General features: G+C 46.1%; 2 protein-coding genes across 2 annotated transcripts in view; both read left to right on the plus strand.

Moving 5' to 3' along the window:
* Nucleotides 1-2,640: 2,640 nt before the first annotated feature.
* Nucleotides 2,641-15,243, plus strand: UNG (uracil DNA glycosylase). The gene is made up of 7 exons (XM_032654349.1): nt 2,641-2,861; nt 3,531-3,737; nt 4,449-4,544; nt 7,068-7,165; nt 7,815-7,903; nt 9,701-9,879; nt 14,060-15,243. Exons 1-7 carry the CDS (start codon nt 2,733-2,735, stop codon nt 14,198-14,200), a joined length of 939 nt encoding a protein of 312 aa, XP_032510240.1. The 5' UTR covers nt 2,641-2,732; the 3' UTR covers nt 14,201-15,243.
* ACACB (acetyl-CoA carboxylase beta) overlaps nt 4,443-24,066 on the plus strand; it is a 146,321-nt gene continuing 126,697 nt past the window's right edge. Inside the window, exon 1 of the mRNA XM_032654348.1 lies at nt 4,443-4,544. The gene's annotated coding sequence lies outside the window, so the exon portion shown is untranslated. The remainder of the gene's footprint in view (nt 4,545-24,066) is intronic.

Consider the following 24,066-nt stretch of genomic DNA (forward strand, 5'->3'; position numbering starts at 1 on the left):
TCTAGAATTCTATCATCCCATAAAATTCCCCCAAATCTCCTAGTTATCAACTCGCCCCCTTACCCAGCCCCTGGCAACCACTGATGTGTTTTCTGTCCCTAGAGTTTCACCTTTTCCAGAATTTCTTGTAAATGAAATGATATAATATATAGGCTTTGTGTCTGGCTTCTTTCACTTAGCCTAACGCTTTTAAGATGTATCCATGTTGTTTGTATCAGTTTATTCCTTTTTATTGCTGAGTAAGCTGCCCTTGTACTCATGCCCTACAATTTGTCCACCCGCTTGCCACTTGAGGGGCATTTGGGTTGTTTCCAGTTTGGGGAAAATACAAATAAGGTCACTATATCTATTCATGTACAAGCTCTCATGTGAATATAGAGTCCAATTTCACTTGGGTAAATACGTAGGAGTGGGATCGCAGGGGCACATGGTAAGAGTATGTGTCACTTTATACAAAGCTGCCAAACTTTTTCACAGTGGCTTTTATTTTCTTATTTTAAAAATAATTTTAAATTATGAACATCTCTTCTTCTTACACATCAAGCTCCTTGTCCTAGGCACTGGAACACAACAGTAACAAGAATCAAGTCCCTGCCCTCACCCAGGTTACGTGTTGGAGATGAGACAGAAATAAACAAGGAGAGAATAAATAAGATTATTTTATTTTGGCCACACCACAAGGCATGCGGGATCTTAGTTCCCTGACCAGGGGTCAAACCCATGTGCCCTGCAGTGGAAGCGCAGAGCCTTAATCACTGGACCTCCAGGGAAGTCCCAATAAGATCATCTTAGATAGTACAGAAGCTGTAAATAGAGTGACCTGCTAGAAAGTGGGGCAGGAGGAGAAGGCCCTTCAGAGGCAGGGTCTCGAGCTGAGACCTGAGGTTTTCCAGGCAGGGGGACAGTGCGTGCAAGGTGTAAGACCACACAAGGGACAGCTGGGTATGCCTGGTGACTGTGCTGAGAACCAGACTCATCATGTCACAGCAGCTGGGCTTCCGTGAGAGGGTGAAGCAGCCTTGCCAACTGGTAAGAAGCAGGGATTTTTTTAAAAACCATTTTTAAAAGTTGAAGTATAGTTAATTTACAATGTTGTGTTAGTTTCAGGTGTACCGCAAAGTGATTCAGTTATACATATATACATATATTCTTTTTTCAGATTATTTTCCATTACAGGTTCCATTGAATATAGTTCCCTGTGCTATACAGTAGATCCTTGTTGTTTATCTATTTCATATATAGTACTGTGTACATGTTAACCCCAAACTCCCAATTTATCTCTGCCCCATCCCCTCTGGTAACCATAAATTTGTTTTTTATGTCTGTGAATCTATTTCTGTTTTGTAAATACGTTTATTTCTATCATGTTTTTAGATTCCACATATAAGTGATATGATATTTGTCTTTCTCTGACTTCACTTAGTATGATAATCTCTAGGTCCATCCATGTTGCTGCAGATGGCATTATTTTGTTCTTTGTTACGGCTAATATTCCATTTGTGTATATACCACAGCTTCTTTATCCATTTATCTGTCAATGGACGTTTAGGTTGCTTCCATGTCTTGGCTATTGTAAATAGTGCTGCTATGAACATTAGGGCACATATACCTTTTCGAATTAGAGTTTTTTCCCTATATATGCCCAGGAGTGGGATTGTTGGATCATATGATAACTTTATTTTTAGTTTCTTTAGGGAACCTCCATACTGGTCTCCAATAGTGGCTGCACCAATTTACATTCCCACCAACAGTGTAGGAGGGGTCCTTTTTCTCCACACCATCTCCAGCATTTACTACTTGTAGACACTTTAATGATGGCCATTCTGACTGGTGTGATACCTCATTGTAGTTTTAATTTGCATTTCTCTAATAATTAGAGATGTTGAGCATCTTTTCCTGTGCCTGTTGACCATCTGTATGTATGTAGAAGCAAGGATTTTATTCCAAACATATTTGGAAACTATAGGATTTTAACCTGGGGATTATTATGGTGTAATTTACATTTCAAAAAGATGATTAGGTAGGAAAAGAGAAGACCTGCTGGGACTGTAGTTAGTAGACCAGAGATGGAGAACAGCATTTGAATTTGGGCTTTATTATGGAGATGAACCCAAGAGGACCTGTCCACAGTTTGGATGTGGGGAGGGAGGGAGAGGGGAAGAATCCCAGGTGTATGGGGATGTCTTTCAGAGGATGACTAGTTTGGAGTTTAACCTTAATGACCTCTGTTAAAGTCTCCCCCAGACCTTACAGGTTAGGCTTCTAGGCCTTGGTTTTGTCGTCAGTAAAACAGGTCGTGAAAATTGGACAACTAAAAGCAAAACGATTACTTTTTTTTTTTAACAATTACTATTTTAAAGCTAATTTCACTCCCACAAAAAACCCCACGGGGCGGGTACTTTTAAGTTCTTTCACCGGCTGAGAGGTGGAGGGACTTGCCCAAGGCAGAGGTATGATGGGTGAGAAGAATGAATGAAAGAGTAAACATCTGAGTGAACCGACCTAAGGAACCCCGCCCGCTCTAAAGACCTTTCTGAGCCCCACTTCGCCTCAGGGACCTTGCCCAGCGGCCCCTCCCACACATGCGCACTAGGACCTCCGCTGCCCCCTCGCCCACACCCCCCCGGTCGGAGCATGCGCGGGTTGCTTGGCGCCAATTGCTGACCGCCGCGGCTAGCGCCAAGCTCGCGGTTCCCCGGGCAGCGCGCGTTCGCTCCCTCCTCGGCTCCAGGATGATTGGCCAGAAGACCCTCTACTCCTTCTTCTCCCCGAGCCCCTCCAGGAAGCGACGTGCCTGCAGCTCCGAGCCGGCCGAGCAGTGGAACGGCGTGGCGGCGGTAGCTGAGAGAGGGGATGAGGCGGTAAGGCGCGGCGGGGACCGCTCGTGGGGTCGGGGGTCAGGGGGAAGGGAGGGTGAGGAGGGCGAAGAGGGCGACGAGGGCGAGGAGGGCGGCGGACCCCGCGCGACCGAGGGGTTGCAGGAACATGGGGCTGACTGAGTAAACTGGGGCCTCCACGTGTTCAAAACAGCCGCCGTGGCGCCTCATCGGCGGCCATGCTGAGGGGTCAGCCAATGGAGGCGAACCTCGGGGCCCACGGCGCCAATCAGAGGCGAGGGGCCCGGCCCACCCTCCAATCAGAGGAGGGAGGGGGTGGGTCCTGGAGGGGAGGGTTTTTGCCGCGAAAAGACCACGTGGGGACGCTAGTGGCGGGACCCGCGGGGCGGGGCCCTGGGTGCTGGGCCCCTTCTCCGCGAACCCCTAGCGAGGCGCTGCGGGCCTTGCTCACAGACCTTTTTCCTGCCCTGTTTTGGTACCAAACTCGAAATTTGGGGCAGCGGCCTGTTAGTGCCGGACTGGGATCAGCCCTGGGTTTCCAGAGTCCGGTTTTGTACGTACCTGCCGAGCGGGGCTGAAACCCCAAGAATGGGTGTCCTCTACCCTGGGCTGTTGGGTTGGGGACGGAAGCTGCGGGCTCCCGGGAGAGGTCCGCTGCAGCTCGTGACCCGTTTCTGCGGGGACCACTTGCAGGCCAGCCCCGCCAAGAAGATCCGGGCCGGGCAGGAGGAGCCCGGCACGCCGCCCTCGTCGCCACTGAGCCCCGAGCAGTTGGTCCGCATCCAGAGGAACAAAGCCGCCGCACTGCTCAGACTCGCAGCGCGCAATGTGCCTGTAGGTTTTGGTGAGAGTTGGAAGAAGCACCTCAGCGGGGAGTTCGGGAAACCATATTTTATTAAGGTAAAGTTGGAGACTGCGGGCACTTGTAAATATAGCAGGCTAAGCCCACGTTTATAGGATATTGCTTTCGTGAGCTCCTACTTTCCCTCCTTCAACATACAGCCATGATGTTTTGAATCTGCCCAGTTTAAGATTTTTAAAAGACTATGAGGTGATATCATAGCTTTTTTTTTTTTTTTTTTTTTCGGTACGCGGGCCTCTCGCTGTTGTGGCCTCTGCCATCGCGGAGCGCAGGCTCAGCGGCCATGGCTCACGGGCCCAGCCGCTCCGCGGCATGTGGGATCTTTCAGGATCGGGGCACGAACCCGTGTCCTCTGCATCGGCAGGCGGACTCTCAACCGCTGCGCCACCAGGGAAGCCCTCATAGCTTCTTTTAACCCGTTTGTTTAGTCTGCTCCCAAGGAAAGAGTGGCCTGGTAAAACCACAAACCCGACTGAATGAAACCTGCCCTTAAACAAAAGAGGGAGGGGTTAGCACCCGCAGGAAATCAAGGCTGTCAGGCCAATCAACTTTGACGCAGCCCAAAGAAAGGAGAAGGGAATTAAAATGTCGGGAGGGGAACTGTTGATTTTTACGCAGAATTTGGATATAAAACTTGGCAAAGAGCTAGCTAAAAGCTCTTCCAGTAGCTTGCATTAGAAGCTTTCTTATTGAATTCTTATGCTTTCCAGTGAGAATCTGATTGTAAATCTAGTTTATCTTTACATTAGCTTATGGGATTTGTTGCAGAAGAAAGAAAACATTACACTGTTTACCCACCCCCGCAGCAAGTCTTCACATGGACCCAAATGTGTGACATAAGAGATGTAAGTACAAGTTGTGGATGAATTTTACTAAAAGGGGAGTAGGACTCAAATGGTAGTTTTTAATTAGGGACACTGGAGTTAAGCCACTGTCCATATTTCAGTAATAAATAAAATACTGAGATTGTGAGGTTTGGTGGGCCGTATTTTAGCCTGTACATACCCTGTTTAACTTTTACTGTGTGCCGTTCATAAAGCAAAAAAAGAAAAGTATGTACGTAAACCGTGGGTCTGTATGCTCTCACTTGTATTTTATTTTATCCTTAAACCGACCCCATGCCCGTGAGAGGTAAAGTGTGGTGGTGAGGAAACTGAGGCACGAAGCAGTTAAGTCTTTTTCAAGTGGTTGTCTGGGGTCCCACCTTGACTTGCGTCTCAGTGTTCTTTCTGTCTGACCACACCATCCTTTACCGTTGATGCTTTCAAACTCTTGACTTGTGGCCTGAACACATCTCCTGTTAACAGATTCCTTTGCTTTGGTTCAGTGTATATACAATGGCTGCTCGCTGTCAGAAGCTTGTTTGTGGCTTCCCACGGTGCAAACTATGAAAGCTGAGGGTGAATACGGCCACCTCCTGCTTCCAGCCTCACCTCCACCTTCCATTCTCCTCCTTTGGAGCTGGACAGGGCGGTGACCCTCTCCTCACTTCTGTCTTTTGAAAACCAACTAGAGGCATCTCTGGCACCTCCCGGAAGGAGGCCTGTCCCCTACTATATTTGTGATGTGGGTTTCCTTTGTGATGTGGGGTTTTAGTATCTGCTTGCATTGGAGGTGTTCCATTTTTTTGTTCTCCTTTTGCCTTACTGATTTTGTAAGCTGAGGGTAGGAATCCCGTGATTTAATAAGCACCTGTTAAATCAAAGAGAAGTGAAATTGTTGAAGAAGCCATCGTGATAAGGCTGACACTCCTAATACTTAGCAGACTTCACAATTTTCATTTCAGAGCAAGCACTTCGAACGTACCTCCTTGTTTATGAAGTTAAAAAAAAACCAAGTCATTAAATTCAGTACTAGTTTGCCCCTTGTTTGAAGTATGTCCTGTTTTGAGTACCAACGAGCAATATTGTAAAGAAAGACTAAGAAAAGTGCATGAGACTTCTGAGGATCAGATGGCCCGGTGGGGCTTCTTTGCCAATGAGCATGTGGAGGGTAGGGGATATTACCTGGCTCCTCTGAGATCCTTATCCGGGACCAGAACCAGAAAGCTTCCCCGCTCGGACAGGTTGCTTCATGTTGGGGAATATGCCAGGGGCAGTGTGAGTACCAACCGGAGGAATGGAGAGGCCCATGAAAGCTGCCTGATTGTGGGAACGTCTGAAGCTGGATTTTGAAGGATAAAGTGTATGTTGGCTACGGAAGGAGAGTCTTAAGAAGGAACACGGCAAAAGTGTGGGAATGAAGAGAGGTGGGTGGGCGGGCACCCGATCAAAAGGCCTAGTAGTATTTTCACACCACTGACGGTGACAGTGACCTCATTCTCCTCTGGTTCCATCCCTTAAGAGGACACAGGCAGACCTTGTTTTATTGCGCTCCGCAGGTCCAGCGATTTTTACAAATCGAAGGTTTGTGGCAACTTTTCATTGTCAGATGATGGTTAGAATTTTTTAAGCAATAAAGTACTTTCTAATTAAGATACGTACTTTTTTTTGACATGCAATTGCATACTTAATAGACTACCATATCGTGTATGCGCTAGGAGACCAAAAAGTTTATGTCACTTGTTTTATCGCGATGTTTGCTTAATGAGACAGTCTGGAGCTGAACCCACGGTGTCTCCGCGGCGTACCGGTCCAGGGGAGCAGGCTCCTTCATGTGCTGCTGCTGGGCAACTGGAGTTTCTTCAGCTCGTGGAAAAGCAATTTGGCATATGTCGATGAAAATTTTAAATACACTTAATACTGTGACCAGCAACTCCACTCTTCTGAATCTATTCCATAGAAATGAAAGCAGCAATATGTAAAGATACATGTAGTAGGATGTTTACTGCGTTATTTTTTTAAGGGAAAAAACTGGGAAACCAGCTGACTGCCCAACAACTGAGCTCTGTTGACTTAAAGGAGGCCTACAGTGTATGATGTGAGAAACACAAAAATGTAGGGTGATGAGTACAATGGCCCTCATTATATATCAATAGGTGATTATAAATGGTTGGATCAGGACGGGGTAGGGATGACCAGGAGATCTTGATATATTTCTGGATGGACGTACTTGTGACAAGGGCGTATTTCCTTTTGTAATTTGAAAAACGAAGGGGATGAAAGCAAAGTTGACCCCAGCTTGTTTCAGACACGTGGGTCAGAGAAGGGAGGAGGCACTGCAGCAGGTGACTGAGGGAAGGATAACTGGGTAATGCAGTGATGGTTTCAAGTCACCTGCTCCCTTCTGGGGGCTCTTAGTTGGGCCGGGAGTGGGGGCCTGCCCTTGTCCTCATAGTATAAGGAGTCCTTTGTATAAGTTATCAGCCAGCCAAGGTGTCCGTTCAGACTGTACTATAGTGTTTGATCCTCGCCATCTGGTGTTCACAGGTGAAGGTTGTCGTCCTGGGACAGGATCCATATCACGGACCCAATCAAGCTCATGGGCTCTGCTTTAGTGTTCAAAGGCCTGTGCCACCCCCGCCCAGGTACGCAGGCTTTACAGGTGGCTCAGCTCCAATTGTGATCACTTTCAAATTACAGGTGCACCTGTTTGTGGGACCGTCACTAGCCTTTGGAGCGGGATTTCTCAGTTTCTGCACTACTGACACGTGGGGCTGGGTCTTTGTGGTCGGGGGGCTGCCGTGTGCGTGGTAAGATGTTTAGCAGCACCCTTGGCCTCGAGATGCCAGCAGCACGCCCCACCCCCACCCCATTTGTGACAATGAAAAATGTCTTCAGACGTTTTCAGCAGTCCCTTGTGGGGCCACATCATGCCTGGCTAAGAACCCCTGCCTTGGAGGATTTTACATATCGTTTACAAATAATGAACATTAAAGGTATAAACTAAATCCATCACTTGGGAGTGGGGTGGTAACTCCTGGGCTAATTTGCTTAGGTTTTCCAAAGTTCTCTTCCTTAAACCCAAGCACTGACCGAAGTAAAGGCGTTTGGCAGGTGTGCCTGTCTAAAGGAAGGGCAGCGTTTCCCATGAATCAGTGCAGTGCGCCTGTTGTCCGCCCCAAGGGCTGGCTTTGCAGACTAACTCGCGTGTGTGCTGGAGGGTCCTGGACTTTCCGAATTGTGCTTAAGATTCTGTTTTTTTGTTTGTTTGTTTTTCTTCTGGCTTGCTTTCAGTTTGGAAAACATTTATAAAGAACTGTCTACAGACATAGATGGTTTTGTTCATCCTGGTCATGGAGATTTATCCGGATGGGCCAGGCAAGGTAAACCAGCCACTGCTAGATGTGTTTTGGATGGATTTCAACTGTCTTTTCTGTCTAGCTTGCTTATATTTTAAAAGATACCCGTGAAGAACCAGAGAGCTCTAATAAAATGGCTAAGGTTATGTAAGTCAAAGAATGTATCTCACCACCCCCTGCTATCCAGGGAGAGGAGATGGGCTGGAGGTTGAATCCATTGCCAGTGGCCAGTGATTTAATCAATCATGCTTATGTAATGAAGCCTCCATAAAGCCCCCAAAGGATGATACTTGGAGAGCTTCTGGGTTGGTGCACGCATGGAGATTGGAGAGAGGCAAGCTGAGAGAGGGCGTGGAAGCCACGTGCCCTTCCCTCTGTCTTGCCCTTTGCACCTCTTCACCCGACTTGACTGCATCCTTTAATATCCTTTGTAATAAACCAGTAATCTAACCTAGTGGAAATAAATGTATCTCGCTTTGATCCTGCAGCCAGTGTTTTTCATGTTTTAATCATAGCATGAAAGGGAAAAGTTGGTTCCTCGTCATTCATGTTTTACGTTGAACCACTCAACTTCGACCATTCAGAAGGTGGCCTCAAGTTTTCTCATTTTGACACACGGGTTATGTTGTGTGTGTTTAATACCTATCTGTGGGACGTCTTTCTCATTTTTTAACAAACTATAATCGGGATAAGGAAAGAATATCTGCTCTTTCCTTGCAGTGAGATTTTTGTTTCAGTGAAACGTCTTGGCCTCCTTGTGTTACTTTCCAGGGTTATTTCATATCAGTTAGGGTATTTTTTCTTTGTTTTTTGTGGTATGCGGGCGTCTCACTGTTGTGGCCTCTCCCGTTACGGAGCACAGGCTCCGGACACGCAGGCTCAGCGGCCATGGCTCACGGGCCCAGCCGCTCTGCGGCACGTGGGATCTTCCTGGACCGGGGCACGAACCCGTATCCCCTGCACTGGCAGGCGGACTCTCAACCACTGCGCCACCAGGGAAGCCCAGGGTATATTTTTTTAAACAATTCTTTCTGATGATGGATAATTGCACGGTCACTGTTGCAAACTCAGAAGTTCGGTCTTGAAAGTGCAGAGGTGAGAATGAATCTCACACAGAGGCACCAGCTGGTCACGTCCTAATGCTTTCTCCACCACCTGATTTCAGGTGGCTGCACCAGCTTACATCTCGGGGTGGTTTCGTCATGCGTTGAGCCCATTATTGGGTGTTTAGGCCAACTCGTTTCAGCCTCCCCCTTCTTTTCTCTTTTAATTTTATTGAAGTATATAGTTGATTTACAACGTTAATTTCTGCTGTACAGCAAAGTGATTCCATTATACATATACATATACTTTTTCATATTCTTTTTTTTTTTTTTTTTCTTTACGCGGGCCTCTCACTGCTGTGGCCTCTCCCGTTGCAGAGCACAGGCTCCGGACGCGCAGGCTCAGCGGCCATGGCTCACGGGCCCAGCCGCTCCGCGGCATGTGGGATCTTCCCGGACCGGGGCACGAACCCGTGTCCCCTGCATCGGCAGGCGGACTCTCAACCACTGCGCCACCAGGGAAGCCCTCATATTCTTTTTAATTACGGTTTATCAAAGGATATTGAAGAGTTTTCTGTGCTGTACATCCTATATATAATAGTTTGCATCTCTTAACCCCAAACTTCCAGTCCATCCCTCCCTCATCCCCCCCATGACAAGCACAGCTCTGTTCTCTGTTATCTGTGAGTCAGTTTGTTGCGTAGATATGTTCACTTGTGTCGAATTTTAGATTCCACGTTTCAGCCCCCCTTGAACCGCCTTCGCTGTGTGCTCGCAGGTGTTCTCCTGCTCAACGCCGTCCTCACCGTCCGGGCGCATCAGGCCAATTCTCATAAAGAGAGAGGTTGGGAGCAGTTCACCGATGCTGTTGTGTCCTGGCTCAATCAGAACTCGAACGGTCTTGTCTTCCTGCTCTGGGGCTCTTATGCTCAGAAGAAAGGCAGTGCCATTGATAGGGTATGTTTTGGGTTTGTTTTTTTTATTTTTTTGTTTTTTAAACAGGTTAGAGAATTCTAGCAGTCCCTTTATGTGGTCCTAGAAAGTTCATGTCCTAAAATGAAGCTTATTTTCCCTTAAAACTGTGATAATTAGGATTAGGTTTCCCATCGAAAACTGAACAGAATTCAGGGACTTCCCTGGCGGTCCAGGGGTTAAGAGTCCGTGCTCCCAACGCAGGGGCACAGGTTCTATCCCTGGTCAGGGAACTAAGATCCTGCATGCCACACAGCGCAGCCAAAAAAAAAAAAGGAAAGAAAGAAAATTGAACAGAACTCAGACGAAATGATTAGTTGTGTATGAGGAGAGCAGCTGGCCAGCTTCTGCTTAGATGCAGTTGGTAACACTGGCATAAACTTGCTGCATACGCAGAAAGATAACACACGTCCCCAGGCATTCATGTAACAAACGATGCAGTAGATGATGAGCGAGGTAAGTCTCTTGCTTTCAACAAGTTTGAGGGTATATGGAAAACATGAAGAGTTCCACTTAATCGCAAATGTAACCTCCCCCCATGAAAACACCGTCAGCGATAATTATTAAACCTGGGCCCTGGTTGCTGGTCCCCGACATCAACCCAGCTCTTCAGTCTCTGCCCACCCCACCGCATCCTCCCCCGACCCACCTGCGTATACTTGGTTGCTGAGATTAAAAACCGGAAGTCATCCTTGAATGCCCTCCCTCATCCCCTTAAACCCCGTCCTAAAACCATCCTAATCCTTCCTCCTCTGTGCTGAGCACTGGCATTTCTCTCTGGGATGCCTGTGACCGGACTGGAGGAGATGCTGGTATGAAGGAGACTGGCAAGGGGAGGAGGGGGCATGGGGCTGGGAGGGAGGGAGACAGGAAGGAGGAGTGTTTAGCTTGGGCTACTGGGAGGCACTGAATTGGGCAGTGAGGGTGGGGGAGAAATCATAGCATAAACACGTCATAAGTGAGGTAAAGGGATGAACCAAGGCGACATGGCAGTAGCTTATAGTGTATCAGATACGTGCAAACAGGTGTCAGGAGCAAGTCCAGCACTTTTCACACAGCATCTCTCCTGACCTCGACGCAGGCTGTTGGGGGTGGGAGGGATACGCTGACCCCGCTTTGTACTGGGGCTCAGGGAGGCGAGGTCACTTGCCCACTTGGGGTGAATGGAGCTTCGGACTCCGATCCAAGCAGCCAGCTCACCTGGGCGGGCCCGTGGGGAGGCCTGCCCAGCCCACGGGCAAGGGTGGCAGGGTTCCAAGCCAGCCATCAGCTTTAGAGACTTGACTCACATGTCAGTTATCTCCTCCATTTTCTCTTAAGTGGAGTTCTACCTTTATTTCATAATTGAGGCCTTTTTTCCTTTTTTAAGGTAGTAGATTCACATGGTTAGAAATTAAAGGATTTCAAGGCCTCCCCTCCCAGTCCCCATCCGTTCCGACTCTTCTTGGCCTCGGGTAGGCACTGGGCTTTACTGTCTGACATCTCCGGCCAGTGTCTTTTTTTTTTTTTTTTTTTTTTTGCGGTACGTGGGCCTCTCACTGCTGTGGCCTCTCCCGTTGCGGGGCACAGGCTCCGGACGCGCAGGCTCGGTGGCCATGGCTCACGGGCCCAGCCACTCCGTGGCATGTGGGATCTTCCCGGACGGGGGCGTGAACCCGTGTCCCCTGCATCGGCAGGCGGACTCTCAACCACTGTGCCACCAGGGAAGCCCCGTCCAGTGTCTTTATACACATGGATGCAAGCAGCAAGGGGGCGTGTAGGTCAGATGGAAGAGCTGCTTTCTCTATAAAGGTTCTCTGTGAATGAGCAGGATGTTTTGAGGTGTTTTTCTTTTCGTGAAGGGAATAGTAGGAATAAAACCTGGCATGAACGAACTAACTGCTAAGATCTGATTATCTCGGTAATGAAGTGTGTGTGGGTGTGATTTCCAGTCTGTGTCTTAGGGAGGTTTGTGGTCAGAAGCGCCCTTACTCAGTGTATCTGTAATCTTAATAATGGTTCAGTTTGAAAGTAAACAGTTGTTAAAGTAGCTTGACCATTAAAAACCAGACTTCCCTGGCGGTCCAGCGGTTGGGACTCCGTGCTTCCATTGCAGAGGGCCTGGGTTCGATCCCTGGTTGGGGAACTAGGATCCTGCATGCTGCATGGCGCAACCAAAAAAAAAAAAAACTGGTAGATTGACCATTAAAAACCAAGTTGCACATCTGTAACCCGGGGTGTCTCCTGAGCACTAGACCTATATATTCAGCTGCTGCCTTACTAGGGACCTGGAAGCACATCAAATGCAACATTTTCCCATTCTCCTTTCCTCGTCCATCCCTCACTAAACTTGGGCCCCTGGATGCCCAAGGATAAAAAGGACCGCTGTCTACCCAGTTGCCCAACCAGAAATCGCATATCATTCTTGACCCCTCCCTTTCTTTCCCCCTCTCCTTCCCCCTCTCCGCCCTTTGTATCTATCCCCACCTCCTGCAACCAGTCATACATAGACTTTCTTCTCTCAGCCACCCCACCACCTGCCCAACTTAGCCTCAGGTCAGCCCCATCTCATCTTGCCCAGAGCAGAGCGTACAGACGCCTTCTCCTTGGAAGTCCTCGACCTGGGCTCATGAGCTGGGGTCTGGGCATGGCCCCGGCCTGCCTGTCACCCTCTGTGAACTCAAGGCCCCCTGAACCACCTGGACTTCTCCCCGCCCCCTACTCCCTTGCCTGCCTTTGAACGTCCTGCTTCCTCTGTCCAGCATGTAGAGGTCTTTTCCTTCCCTGGAGGCTGGCTGACTGGTCCTTTATAATGCACACAGCTCTCCTGTTCAGGGGCCTGCCCCATATGCTGTACCCTGTGCTGAGCACCCGGCCTGCATCCCTTCCCGGGATGCTCTGCGCGCACGACCCATCTTTTGTTCTTCATGGGATCTTCCTGAGCTGGCACTGCTGTTAACTTCCAGTCCACAGGTGAAAAGTGACCTGTGGCCTAGGGAGGGTCAGTGACTTCCCTGGGGCTGCGCCACTGCTGAGTGGCAGGGCCAGGGGTTCCATGCCCTGACCCACACTGGGCTGCCCGGCTTCACTGATGGCCCCTCCTCAACCCAGCCTTGAAGGCAGGGGTATCTTGAAAGACGATTATTTGTTGGGTGATTTTTTTTTTTTAATTTTTATTTATATTTGGCTGCGTTGGGTCTTCATTGCTGCGTGCGGGTTTTCTCTAGTTGTGGCTTGTGGGCTCTAGAGTGCAGGCTCAGTAGTTGTGGCGCTCGGGTTTAGCTGCTCCACGGCATGTGGGATCTTCCTGGACCAGGGCTCGAACCTGTGTCCCCTGCATTGGCAGGCAGATTCTTAACCACTGCACCACCAGGGAAGCCCTGTTGGGTGATTTTTATTTAAATACAGGAAAGAATAAAGAAGAAAACAAAAATGGTCCAGAATCTTCCTACTAAGTTAACTACAGTTGACATTTTAAAAAATTTTAAGTATTCTATTTTGGTGGTGAGATAATGCAAACAGCATAGAAAGGTACAATCTTTCACCTAAAGGAACTACTATAAATAGTGTCTTGGGTCTTATCCCCCCTACCAAAGAATTTTTTTTAATTTAATGCACTTATCACTTTTTCTTGCTTTTTTTCCCCCACTTGACATATTTTAGAGGTCTCCCTGTGTCAGCATATGTAGCTTGATCTTGTTCTTCTAGTAGCTGTGTGGTGTTGCGTTAACAGAACTTTAGAAAAATATTTGTAATCTGTTGCATAACACTGGATTTATAGTAGGTTTTACCTGATGGGAGCCGTGCACCTCCTCATGCCTGCATCTCTATGGAGATGTGTGCATCATGGTGTCCTTTACCAAGTAACAGTCTCAGCAGTGGGACTGCTGGGTCATAGGACAAGGGCACCTACAAGTCCTATCGAGAGTGCGCAGTGGAGGGCAGAGACGGGTGCTCTGCATCCTTAGGGCCTAGCGCAGGTAGTGGCTCTACCAACCAGTGGAGGATGAACGCACGGACCTGTGTGGATGCTGCAAGTAAACCAACACCGTGAGGAAAGTGGGCGAATTTAGAGCTGTCACAGGGGAGCGGCAGAGCTGACAGAAAGCGCCACAGCCAGAGTGGGTTTTTTTTAAAGTCCTGAGAGTGTCCCCACAATCTCACTCCCCGTCTCCTCCTCTTTCAGAAGCGGCACCACGTGCTGCAGACCGCGCATCCCTCGCCGTTTTCGGTGTACAGGGGGTTCTTCGGATGCAGGCATTTCTCTAAAACCAATGAGCTGCTGCAGAAGTCCGGCAAAGAGCCCATCAACTGGAAGGATCTGTGACCTTGACCCTTGGGGGTCAGGGGTCTTTGAGTGGTTTTCTAGAAGCTGTGATTGAAGTATCTGTCATTTACGAAGTCAAAGTCAAAAAACAATTTCCCTCCTAATTCTTCAGCACCCTGCACAAGGGCACACATTTTCTGAGGAGCAGCAGTGAAGGCAGCCTGGGAGCAGCTTTACCTGGCCAGAAGCACAAAAATCTCCCTGGGACCTCTGGCCTGGAATATGCTGCCTGTGGGTCAAGGTTCTTGGAAGGGAGATGAGGTCAAATACTCTGGACTCTGTTCCCCTTTGTTATTACTTTCAAGCAGGGAGGAGATAAGCACCTTTTTGGTACAGCCAGCTTCTACTTGTTTTTACCTGGCAGGTTAGACTTTAGGTTTTGTTGTGTTGGGTGTTTTTATTTGGAAAGGCCCCCTTTCTTTACCCAGCCTGGCGTTCCAGTCTTGGTCAGGTACACTGGCCCGTGATCTTTCACGGAGCCCTCAGGAAGCCTCAGGTTTTTGCAAGTTCCCAGAAATTAGGGATCAAGTTCCTGACCGTCGTACTGGCAAAAATTGCTAAGGAACCATCCTTGGTGTGAACTTTTACTTCTGGAGGCTGGGGAAAGTGAACTGGGTCTAGTCTATGCAATTAGTTATGTAATTCTTTGGGTGTTTCTGGGAATAAGGTATGGAGGTTGAACAGAAAGGAGGAGAAAAGTTTTTGTTTTTTTTTAAGAGGAAAGATGCTTTTTTTCCTAGCTGCATCTCGTCTGGGGTTTGTGCCAGCATACACTGCCAATGTTTTTTCGTGTGTGGGGGGTAGGGGTGCGGTTAGACTGAAATCACTTTGGGATTTTTTTTCGGCAACACTGGTGAATTTTGCTTTTTTAAAAAAGATACTTAACGCAGATGTGTACATATATATATATATATATTTTTTAAGAGGCAGTCTTTATTAGGTGTGCACCTCCACCCCAGATGCTGTTAGAGCGCTGTTTTGCTGTTAGCTGGGTTAAAGGGTTAACCCCGCGAGAGTTTGGTAATAAAGATTGTTGAAGTTTCGCTGGGTGCCTGGTCCTTCTGGGCCCTGGGCGGACGCCCTTCAGGCTGCTCTTGGCTTGGGGCGGCCCGCGGTCGCCATGACAACCAGTGTGGGCCGGAAGGGCCGCCTCCGTGCCGCCCTTCCTCCTTCCCCCCTCCCCCCGCCCCTCCGCGTCAGGCCTCGGTAAGCCGTGGGCCGGGTTCCCGGGAGGGGCGCGCGCAGGAGTCGGCGAGGGCGCTGTGGAGGGGGTATGGGGGCTGAACGGGGTCGGGGTCTGCTGGGACCCTAAAGGAGCCACTTCGGACTGGAAAAAGCATTTCTCCACGGATCTTGGCATGCTCACCATGGCTGCGTGTCCTGCCAAGCCCTGCGACAGTGCGAGGGCAGCTTTCCCCCACCCTCCCTCATCTAGTTTTCCAGACTCTTCTCTGGGCTTGAGGTGTGAGGCCAAGGCACTGGGAAGACCCCCTGATGGTGGCCCACTGACCTGGCAGCACTTGGCTCCAGTAGCTGGGGTGGAACATCCAGAGAAAAGGTCGGTGTCCCCTGCTGTCTGATGAAGGGAGCAAAAAGAATAAAGAAGTCTTGGGAACGCGGTTGCTCGTGTTTAAGTGGGCGAGAAGGGCCGCATCCAGTGAGAACGTCCAGTCTAACACGTTTCTTAGGAGGGCAGGGATTTGGAAATTTGCTTGAGAAGATTACTTCCCCTCTGGGCCTCAGTTTTCTCATGTCTGAAAAGAAGGGTTTATGATCCCACATTGTGCAAAATCAGCACGAAGATGCATTTGCAGTTTTCCCTCTGGTAACTTTGGGGTCCTCCACTAAGCGTTCCAACGGATTCCCTTTATCCAAAGAAGAAGGGAGAAGAATGTTTATCAGTGAGGTTTTAACACCGATCTCCTAATGCAGTGCTGTGAGTAGGGAGGAAGCAGAAAGCTCTGAGGTACCACAGATAATTGAAAAGCAAAGTAATTTTTTTTTTTTTTTTTGAGTTACGCGGGCCCCTCACTGTTGTGGCCTCTCCCGTTGCGGAGCACAGGCTCCGGACGCGCAGGCTTAGCGGCCATGGCTCACGGGCCCAGCCGCTCCGCGGCATGTGGGATCTTCCTGGACCGGGGCACAAACCCGAGTTCCCTGCATCGGCAGGCGGACTCTCAACCACTGCGCCACCAGGGAAGGCCCTGCAAACTATTTTTTTAAGAAATTATATTGAACCTTGGAAGTGTAGTGACACTTTAAACAGAACACAGAGCAGCATCTTAAACGGTCTATGACCACCCCCGCCCCCGAAAAAGAAATACAAATTCGATCACTGATTTTTTAGAAACAAGGTTAATTTTGATGAACTTCTAGCTGTGTAGTTGTAACTTTTTTTCACGTGTTTTCAGATTTGCTATGATTATAGCACTGGGTCACTGGGTATGCAGAGATATGTAAAAGGTGTTAAAAAGTTCAGCTGAGTAAATGAAGATCTAATTGGCGTCATTAAAAGATTCATGAGTCAAGCACCATCTCATCTAGCAGAGACACTCTGAGGGGTGGAAGGCATTTGTAGAAAGGAGAGTGGAACAAGGAAATCATCGAAAAAAATGAAAGTTCATTGGAAGAGAGTCAGTTCAAGTGACAGTGGCTTCTCATTGGGGTTTGTGATTGACACTTTGGGGTAACTGACCAGAGTCAGTTACCAGAGGGCATAAGAGCTTCCTCTCCAGGCCCTCCCAACTCCAGTTTTAGTTGAGGTTTCCTTTTATTAATTTTCAGTTACCGCCTTTTGATCAAGATCTTCCTCGAAAAGCATCGCTGATCCAGAGACAGGCTTTCCAAATTCAGCCTTCACTCCTCGGTGCCAGGAAAGACCTTTTCTGGGTGTCATGTCCCACACTGGAGGGAAAGTGCACCGACCAGAAACTGCCTGAGGCCACATTTGAGTAACAAGAGACAGTAGTAGGGAGAACTCGCAGGCATTTCTTATCCCAAGTCTGTATTTTGTCAAGGTTGTAAGCGTTGGAAATCATCTCAAAGTGCTGAGCTAGCATCACCTCATTAAGCACATCATTTTCACTGAGGTCCAACAAACAGGAGGTAGAAAACTGAACAAGTACGCAGAGCAGAATTTAAAACAACATAACAAAACCATCTTTACACAGAACCATAAAGATGGTTCTAAACCAAAACCTGCACATACAAAGATGTAGCCAGGAGGTGTGCATAAGGCTCCTGCATAAGTGACAGTATCTATGGACCCGTTCATTGTTACAGAGGCATTAGCATCATTCAGCCAAGGCTCATACACTGTATTATTACACATTGAAAGGCTGTCGATACATGGGTATGTCAGTAAGCTTACAAATGGCCTGATTACATTGGCTGCCCCACAGAGTTTCTTATATAGATACTCGAGAGACCTCATTTTCCCATCCCAGGGTCGGGTTAGATTGAAGCAAAGAACAAGGTTAGGTGGGCTTAGTACCCTCACTTTATAAAACGGGCCCTTGGAACAGTTTAAACACAGTGGCATTTGGGATTCCATTGAAATTACTTCTAGGGTGGAGCCAGGCCAAGTGGCAGTTGAATGAAGTCCAGCTGCAGGTGTTCAAGGGTCTCAGGGCTCCAGGAGCAAGAGTATTTTTTCCAGGATTATGGACCTGGCAGATCAGAATCGTTGGTAGTCTGTTTTTTGCAGTTTTGTAGACGTCTCCCCACCAATGGTGATTCATAATTTGAGTCATCTTAAATGTACAATGGTGGATGAAGGAATGTAAACACAAATGAAAAACAAAAAAAGGGATTTGCCAGGGTTCCAGGAAGAACCAGGCAGCCGTCTTGGGTTTCCAAGAGCCCTGACCATTCATTTAGTTTACAGCCATTGTTTACCCACCTTAATTTCTCTGATTCAGGAGCAGACCGTTGCCATTTTACAAGGACATCAGGATGGCAGAGGTCTGGCAGTGAGGGGTGATTTTTTGCAGATGCAGAACGGATTGCATCCACATGTGTTAACAATCTTTATAGATTCTGTTGCTGTTGCCTTTGAATGAGTCATCCAGGACATTTCCCTGATACTCAGGTTCAGTCCTTTTAGTGTGAGTCTTAATTTTGATGACAGCAATTTCAGAAAGTAAGAGAATAGCAGTAAGAAGATCGTTTACTTGTTGCTCATTTTCTATTGGGGTCCCAGAGGATGTCATACAACATTTTAAGATAATAACTAGAATTACAAGTGATAATCATTGTACCAGGTCTTATCAGATTTCTAGGAATTTCACACAATTTCTGGAACACTTACATACCTGTACAAACACAACATAGAAAAAGCTTAGTGGGGACTTGCCTGGTGGTCCAGCAGTTAAGACTCTGCACTCCCAGTGCATGGGGCCTAGGTTTGATCTCTGGTCAGGGAACTAGATCCCGCATGCCGCACCTAAGAGCCTGCATGCCGCAACTAAAGATCCCACACGCCACGACGAAGATCCCACACGCGGCAATGAAGATCCCTAATGCCGCCATTAAGACCTGGCGCAGCCAAATAAATATTTTTTTAAAAAAAGGTTTAGTACTATTTCTTGTTTGACAGTGCTTCTTGTGTAATTTAACATATCAAATAAGCCTAATTAGTTTAACAAATATTTTGGTAAGTTCCAGGGGCCCTGTGGGAAAATACCAAAGTTTCTTCCAGGTCAAAAAGACTTCATTTAGAATTTGATTTGGGGAAGCTTGTTAAAAATATGAAAAAAAAAAAAAAGGTTTAAAAACACTGCATAGATAGGATCACAGGTTACTGTCAAACATTACTTAGTTATCTATTTAACCAAAGTGACAAAAATAAAATTAACAGGAAAATATAGAAGGTTATACAGGTGTTAGCAAAACTTTAGCTCTTTTAATATTAAGAAGACTCAGTTTTCCTGAGTAACCAAGGACCTGATGACAAAGAGCACAGGATATCACTGTGGTAAAACACAAAATCTTTGCTTTCTAGGCAAATTACTTTTAAAAGAGAAAGATTTTACAGTCTTTTATCAGGAGCAGATCAACAATCCCAGAAAACTTGTTCTTTCAGCAGATGAAAGAAAATTAAGCTTTAATTTTACATAATATTGAAGCCTATTTCCAGAACCCTTCTGGTAGCAATCCAAATTTTAAACCACTTGACTGTATACAGAAGGTAAATTTGTCCTTCATAAGCAGAAGTTCTAGTTTAGACAAAATCACTCTCACTTCCCTTAACAGAAATGCATCTTTATTCTTCATGCCTTTTCTTACCCGAAACACATCCTTTCCTTGCATACAGGGTTTCCCTTATTATTTCTAGTAGTTTCAATAACATATGCTAGAATTTTTAGCCCTGAGAAATCTTTAATTTTTAGTGAAAACTAAGAAGCAAGTAATTATGAACTGTCTTTAATATTAGCATTCTGTGGCTTGGCAAATTTATAAATACTTTTAATAGTTTATAGAAAGATGCTTTTTGGTGTGGCTTAAAACATGTTTACTAATAGATCCACTTCGTTTCTCTGCAGTGGGAATTCAAAAGCAGATAAACCTATGATCAATAATTAATATTCAATATTTTACCTTACACGGGAATGATCCATATATTCAATAAGTTTCTATCATCTAACTTAGCAAAATTCTAAAGTTTCAGGTTGCCGGAAAGATTTGTGAAACTTATCTGAAAAGTTCACCTAAAAAACCTTTTATCTTACATTTATTTAATTTACTTGCCCTTAGCAGTTATGTTTAGATTACTTATGAAAATTTCATCATACCGAGTTATTTTTCTTGACAAATTTGTAAGCCTAGGTAGAATAAAAGTATTATGTTTACTGCTAAAAACTCTAAAGACATGCCTGTTTTATTTAAGCCAACAAACTTAAACTAGCTTTTTTTTTTTTTTTTCTAAACTAGCTTTTATTTACTGAAGATTATCCCAGATCACATGAGGCATTTGGGTTAGTTTCTATTTTTCTGAGAATTTAGAATGCCCAGTCTTTAAAAGTGCTTGACCTTCAAACCAACTAGAGCTGTTTTACAAAATAATTTTAGCAATACCATCCGGAAGTAGAAAAATATCTCACATTTAATATCTATATCTATCTATCTACCTATTTATCTCTATATATCTATCTAGATACCTTTATATACATGTACACAAATATATAAACAGATGGAAACAGATTATAAGTTTTCCTTCTTTTGTGCAGGACAGTTCTATAATGTCCTGATCTATTACAATAGGGGAGGTTTGGGGATTGGCAAAAAGGATGGACAGACCCCTCCACTTATTGTTGGACTGTTTCTTTCTCTCTGGGTACACAGTTCATTTTAACTTAGGGGAGGAGCCTAAAAAAATTACATCAGGCTCTGAATATCAGCTTCCACTTTTCTGATCATAAAGTTATTGAATCCTTTCAAACATCTTGTCAAGATTTAGCCAGGGCAAACAGTAAATACTACTGGCAGTGCGAACATGAGTTGTATTTGTAGTTTCCCCTTGGCTGTTAAAGGGAATAACACAGCAGTTTACCAGAAAATCCCTCAGCGTCCCGTCAACTTTGGTAGGCGCCCATATGGGGGCATTTAAGTTGATGTTGAAGAATTTGCATAAAGTTTTAAGGACAACCACTTTCCCACTGTCCCAGGTGATTACAACTGAGACATCAAGCTCTCTGCCAGTGTTTTTTCTTTTTAATATTTATATATTTATTTATTTGGGGTACTTGGGAGCTTTGTTGCGGCATGCGGGATCTAGTTCCCTGACCAGGGAAGTGAACCTGGGCCCCCTGCATTGGGAGCTCGGAGTCTTAACCACTGGACCACCAGGGAAGTCCCTGGGCCAATGTTTTGATAATTAACTGCTAAGAGGGTGAAAAGGGGGAGGCCTAGGTGTTGTTTTAGATACTTTTGCATCTTTAATTGTTTTAATTATCCTTTTGCAATGAATCTTCCAGTGAAACTATTTTGGAATCCTGAAGCATTTTGGTAGCTTCCGCATACCATTTGAAATAGGTGTCTCATCTGTTTGTTCAACTTGGGATCCCTTTCTCTCTAGCGTATTTCTTTCTTTTTTTTTTTTTATCTAGCGTATTTCTTAAATGAACAATCTTGTCTGACTGGAACATTCCCCAGGATGGCCATTGTAATTCTATGTAGTCTTTATTAAGACTTTGCCATTTTTGTAGATATCTACAGCTTCTGGGACCACAGTTCTTAGACAAAATAAGCAGGTGTGTTGGAAGGTGGTGAGCTCACCTCTTTGGATATAAAGGATCTGTTTCTTTTAGCTAAGTCTTTGGGTTTCTTGGAGCCTCACTAATAATCTGGGGAGTGGGGAAAGGGTTTAACCTCCAGGCCCCAAAGAATGAGGACTGTGGGTTGATTCCAAACAAATGAGCTGCAGCTGCTACCAGGAGTTCCCAAGGTGGAATCTGGGGGAGGATTCCAAATAAATGGGGAATTCTAGACTAAACTGTTAGCAGTTCCCAAAGTGGAATCCAGAAGGGAGTTGAAGGGCTGGGATTTTTCCATCTGGGAAATTGTGGTCTTAAAGGCTAGGGACTTAGCTTCAGGTAGAACCATCTGCCAGCTCAAGATGACCTGCCCTGTAAAGGAAAGCCAATGGGGTTGCGAGCTTGAACGCAAAGAGGGTGGAGCCCAAACAGAGGGGAACTTACCAATGGCCCTCGCAAACCGCAAGAAAGACAGTGAACGCAAACCATTGCTCATTGTCCCCGAATGTCATCAGGAGTTTGCTTTGGATCCCCTCACTGCCACCAATCTGTTATAAAACAAATTTAAACTGAGTAAATTTGAAGATCTAATTGGCTTTATTAAATGATTCACAAATCGGGCAGCATCTCATCTAGCAAGCAGAGAGAGAACTTAAGTTGTGCAAAACGGCCGGTTTTTATAGAAAGGAGGGTGGGACAAGGAAATCAACACGAGAAAAGTGAAAGTTCATTGGAGGAAAGTAAAAGTTCAGGTGATAACAGCTTCTCATTGGCTGAGCTGTGGCCATTTCCATTGGCTGGGCTTGTTACCGGGCGGGAAGAAAATCTTCCTCCTGCTGGAGTAGTAAAGCAGTTGTATTTGGGAGTGCTAGGTATGTCTCTTCTGGTTGGGATCTGTAATTGATGTCTTCCTGTTTGGGGTAATTGATGAGGAATGGGAGGGTGTGAGAGCTCCCTCTACAGGCCTTCCAATTTCAGTTGCGGTTTCCTCTTACTAATTTTCACAAAGGCACTCTTGGCTTTGTAGAGCAGGGATCAGCATACTTTTTCTATGAAGGGTCAGATAGTAAATATTTTAGGCTTTGCAGTCATCTCGTCTCTGGGAAATACTCAACTCTTCATTTACACGTACAAAATGTAAATGAATGGTGCGGCTGTGTTCCAATAAAACTTTATGGACACTGCAGTTGGCATTTAATATGATTTGTGAGTGTCACAATCTTTTGATTTTTTTTATAAAGCATTTAACAAATGTAAAAACCACTCTTAGCCCGGGAGCCATAGGAAAACAGGCAACACGGGCCGTAGATTTTGGCTCCCTGCTCTAGTACTTCCACTCAGATGGCAGCAGTGATGGGGCCCATCTGTTGCGTCCTCCCACTGCCTGGCCAGTTCCGCGTGGCTTGCTGTGGGAGCCTGTGAGAGCCCAGCCAACAAATGATTCCCTTCTCAGGCAAGGAGAGTAGTATCTATCTGCTGAGGGCTTTTGGAAACACTAGACATTCAGTTATGCAAAACGTTGTTCTGGGAACCCTAAGTTATAAATTAATCGTGTGAAAGCTACTATCTTGTTTGTGACTTAAGTCCAGTGGGGCAAGGACGAGGAGTGGGGATTTTTTTTTTTAAACTGTAGCATGTTGTGGGTATGCTTTCATTATTAGACAATACATTCTCTCCCTCTTAAAATTCCTCTTCAGCTTCAGTTTGCTCCTGGTATAAAAAGCCTTAAGAGTTTTGGATTGGAGAAGCAAATTTTTTGGTGTCTGTGTGTGTGACAGTGGCTTTTCATCCTTGTCAAAGCTTCAAGGCGTACAAGAAAGAACTGGTGGGGGCTCTGGGCTACTTGAAGGAGGGTCCTGGTAAATGACCTTGTTTGATCTCAGTGGGAACCAGTTTTTAAATTTCTGAAGTATGTTTGGAAATGCAGATATTTGTGAGAGGGGCATCCCCAGAGATCAATACATTGCTCCTCAATTGTGTACTCCCTGTGTCCTTGTGTCCCTCTCAGTTAGTGGTATTTGGGGTGATGAAGGGGGGATCTGGCTTCTAGAAAATGCTATGCCATAAACAGAGTGTCCAGGGAGAACTGAGCCACAGAAAGAGTTCTTTGTGTGTGTGGAACAGGAGGGGGAAGTGTTTCTAGTCTTTTGAGAATAAGGAATTTCATAAAAAAAAAATATTAAGTGCCTCTTATGAGCAAGCCACCATGCTAGAAGTTCAGTGCACACCATTTCGTTTAATTTTCTCAACCACGTGGTAAAGTAATTAGATGAAGAAACAGGCTTGGCTATTTGCCCAAAGCCACAGGTGACAGAGCAAGGATTCAAACTCAAGTCAACCTGATTTCAAAGCCCAATAGCCTTACCACTCCTGACACTCTGCCCAGATCACAATTATTTGGAGTCATCAAGGAGGGATTTTCAATGGAGTGTTAACGAAATTTCCCTGAGTCACAGATGGCTCTCCCCAGAGACATAGGAGACCACGTCTATATTTTGAGAGATGTTTCTTCTGAAGGATTGTATGAGCTACTCTAGAGTGAAGTAGGCTTGATAAATAATCTAAGCACCATCATCGGCTGAGTCCTCGAGCTGCATTATTTCATCCCCAGCT

Source organism: Phocoena sinus, chromosome 14 (genome assembly GCF_008692025.1).
Source record: "Phocoena sinus isolate mPhoSin1 chromosome 14, mPhoSin1.pri, whole genome shotgun sequence".
Taxonomy (NCBI): Eukaryota; Metazoa; Chordata; class Mammalia; order Artiodactyla; family Phocoenidae; genus Phocoena; species Phocoena sinus.

Bases quoted from the DNA above. Each gene is read 5' to 3' on its own strand.
- UNG (XM_032654349.1), top strand. From the start codon at position 2,733: ATGATTGGCCAGAAGACCCTCTACTCCTTCTTCTCCCCGAGCCCCTCC. The intron at 2,862-3,530 runs GTAAGGCGCGGC...GACCACTTGCAG, and splicing joins CTGAGAGAGGGGATGAGGCG to GCCAGCCCCGCCAAGAAGAT. The intron at 7,166-7,814 runs GTACGCAGGCTT...GCTTGCTTTCAG, and splicing joins CCTGTGCCACCCCCGCCCAG to TTTGGAAAACATTTATAAAG.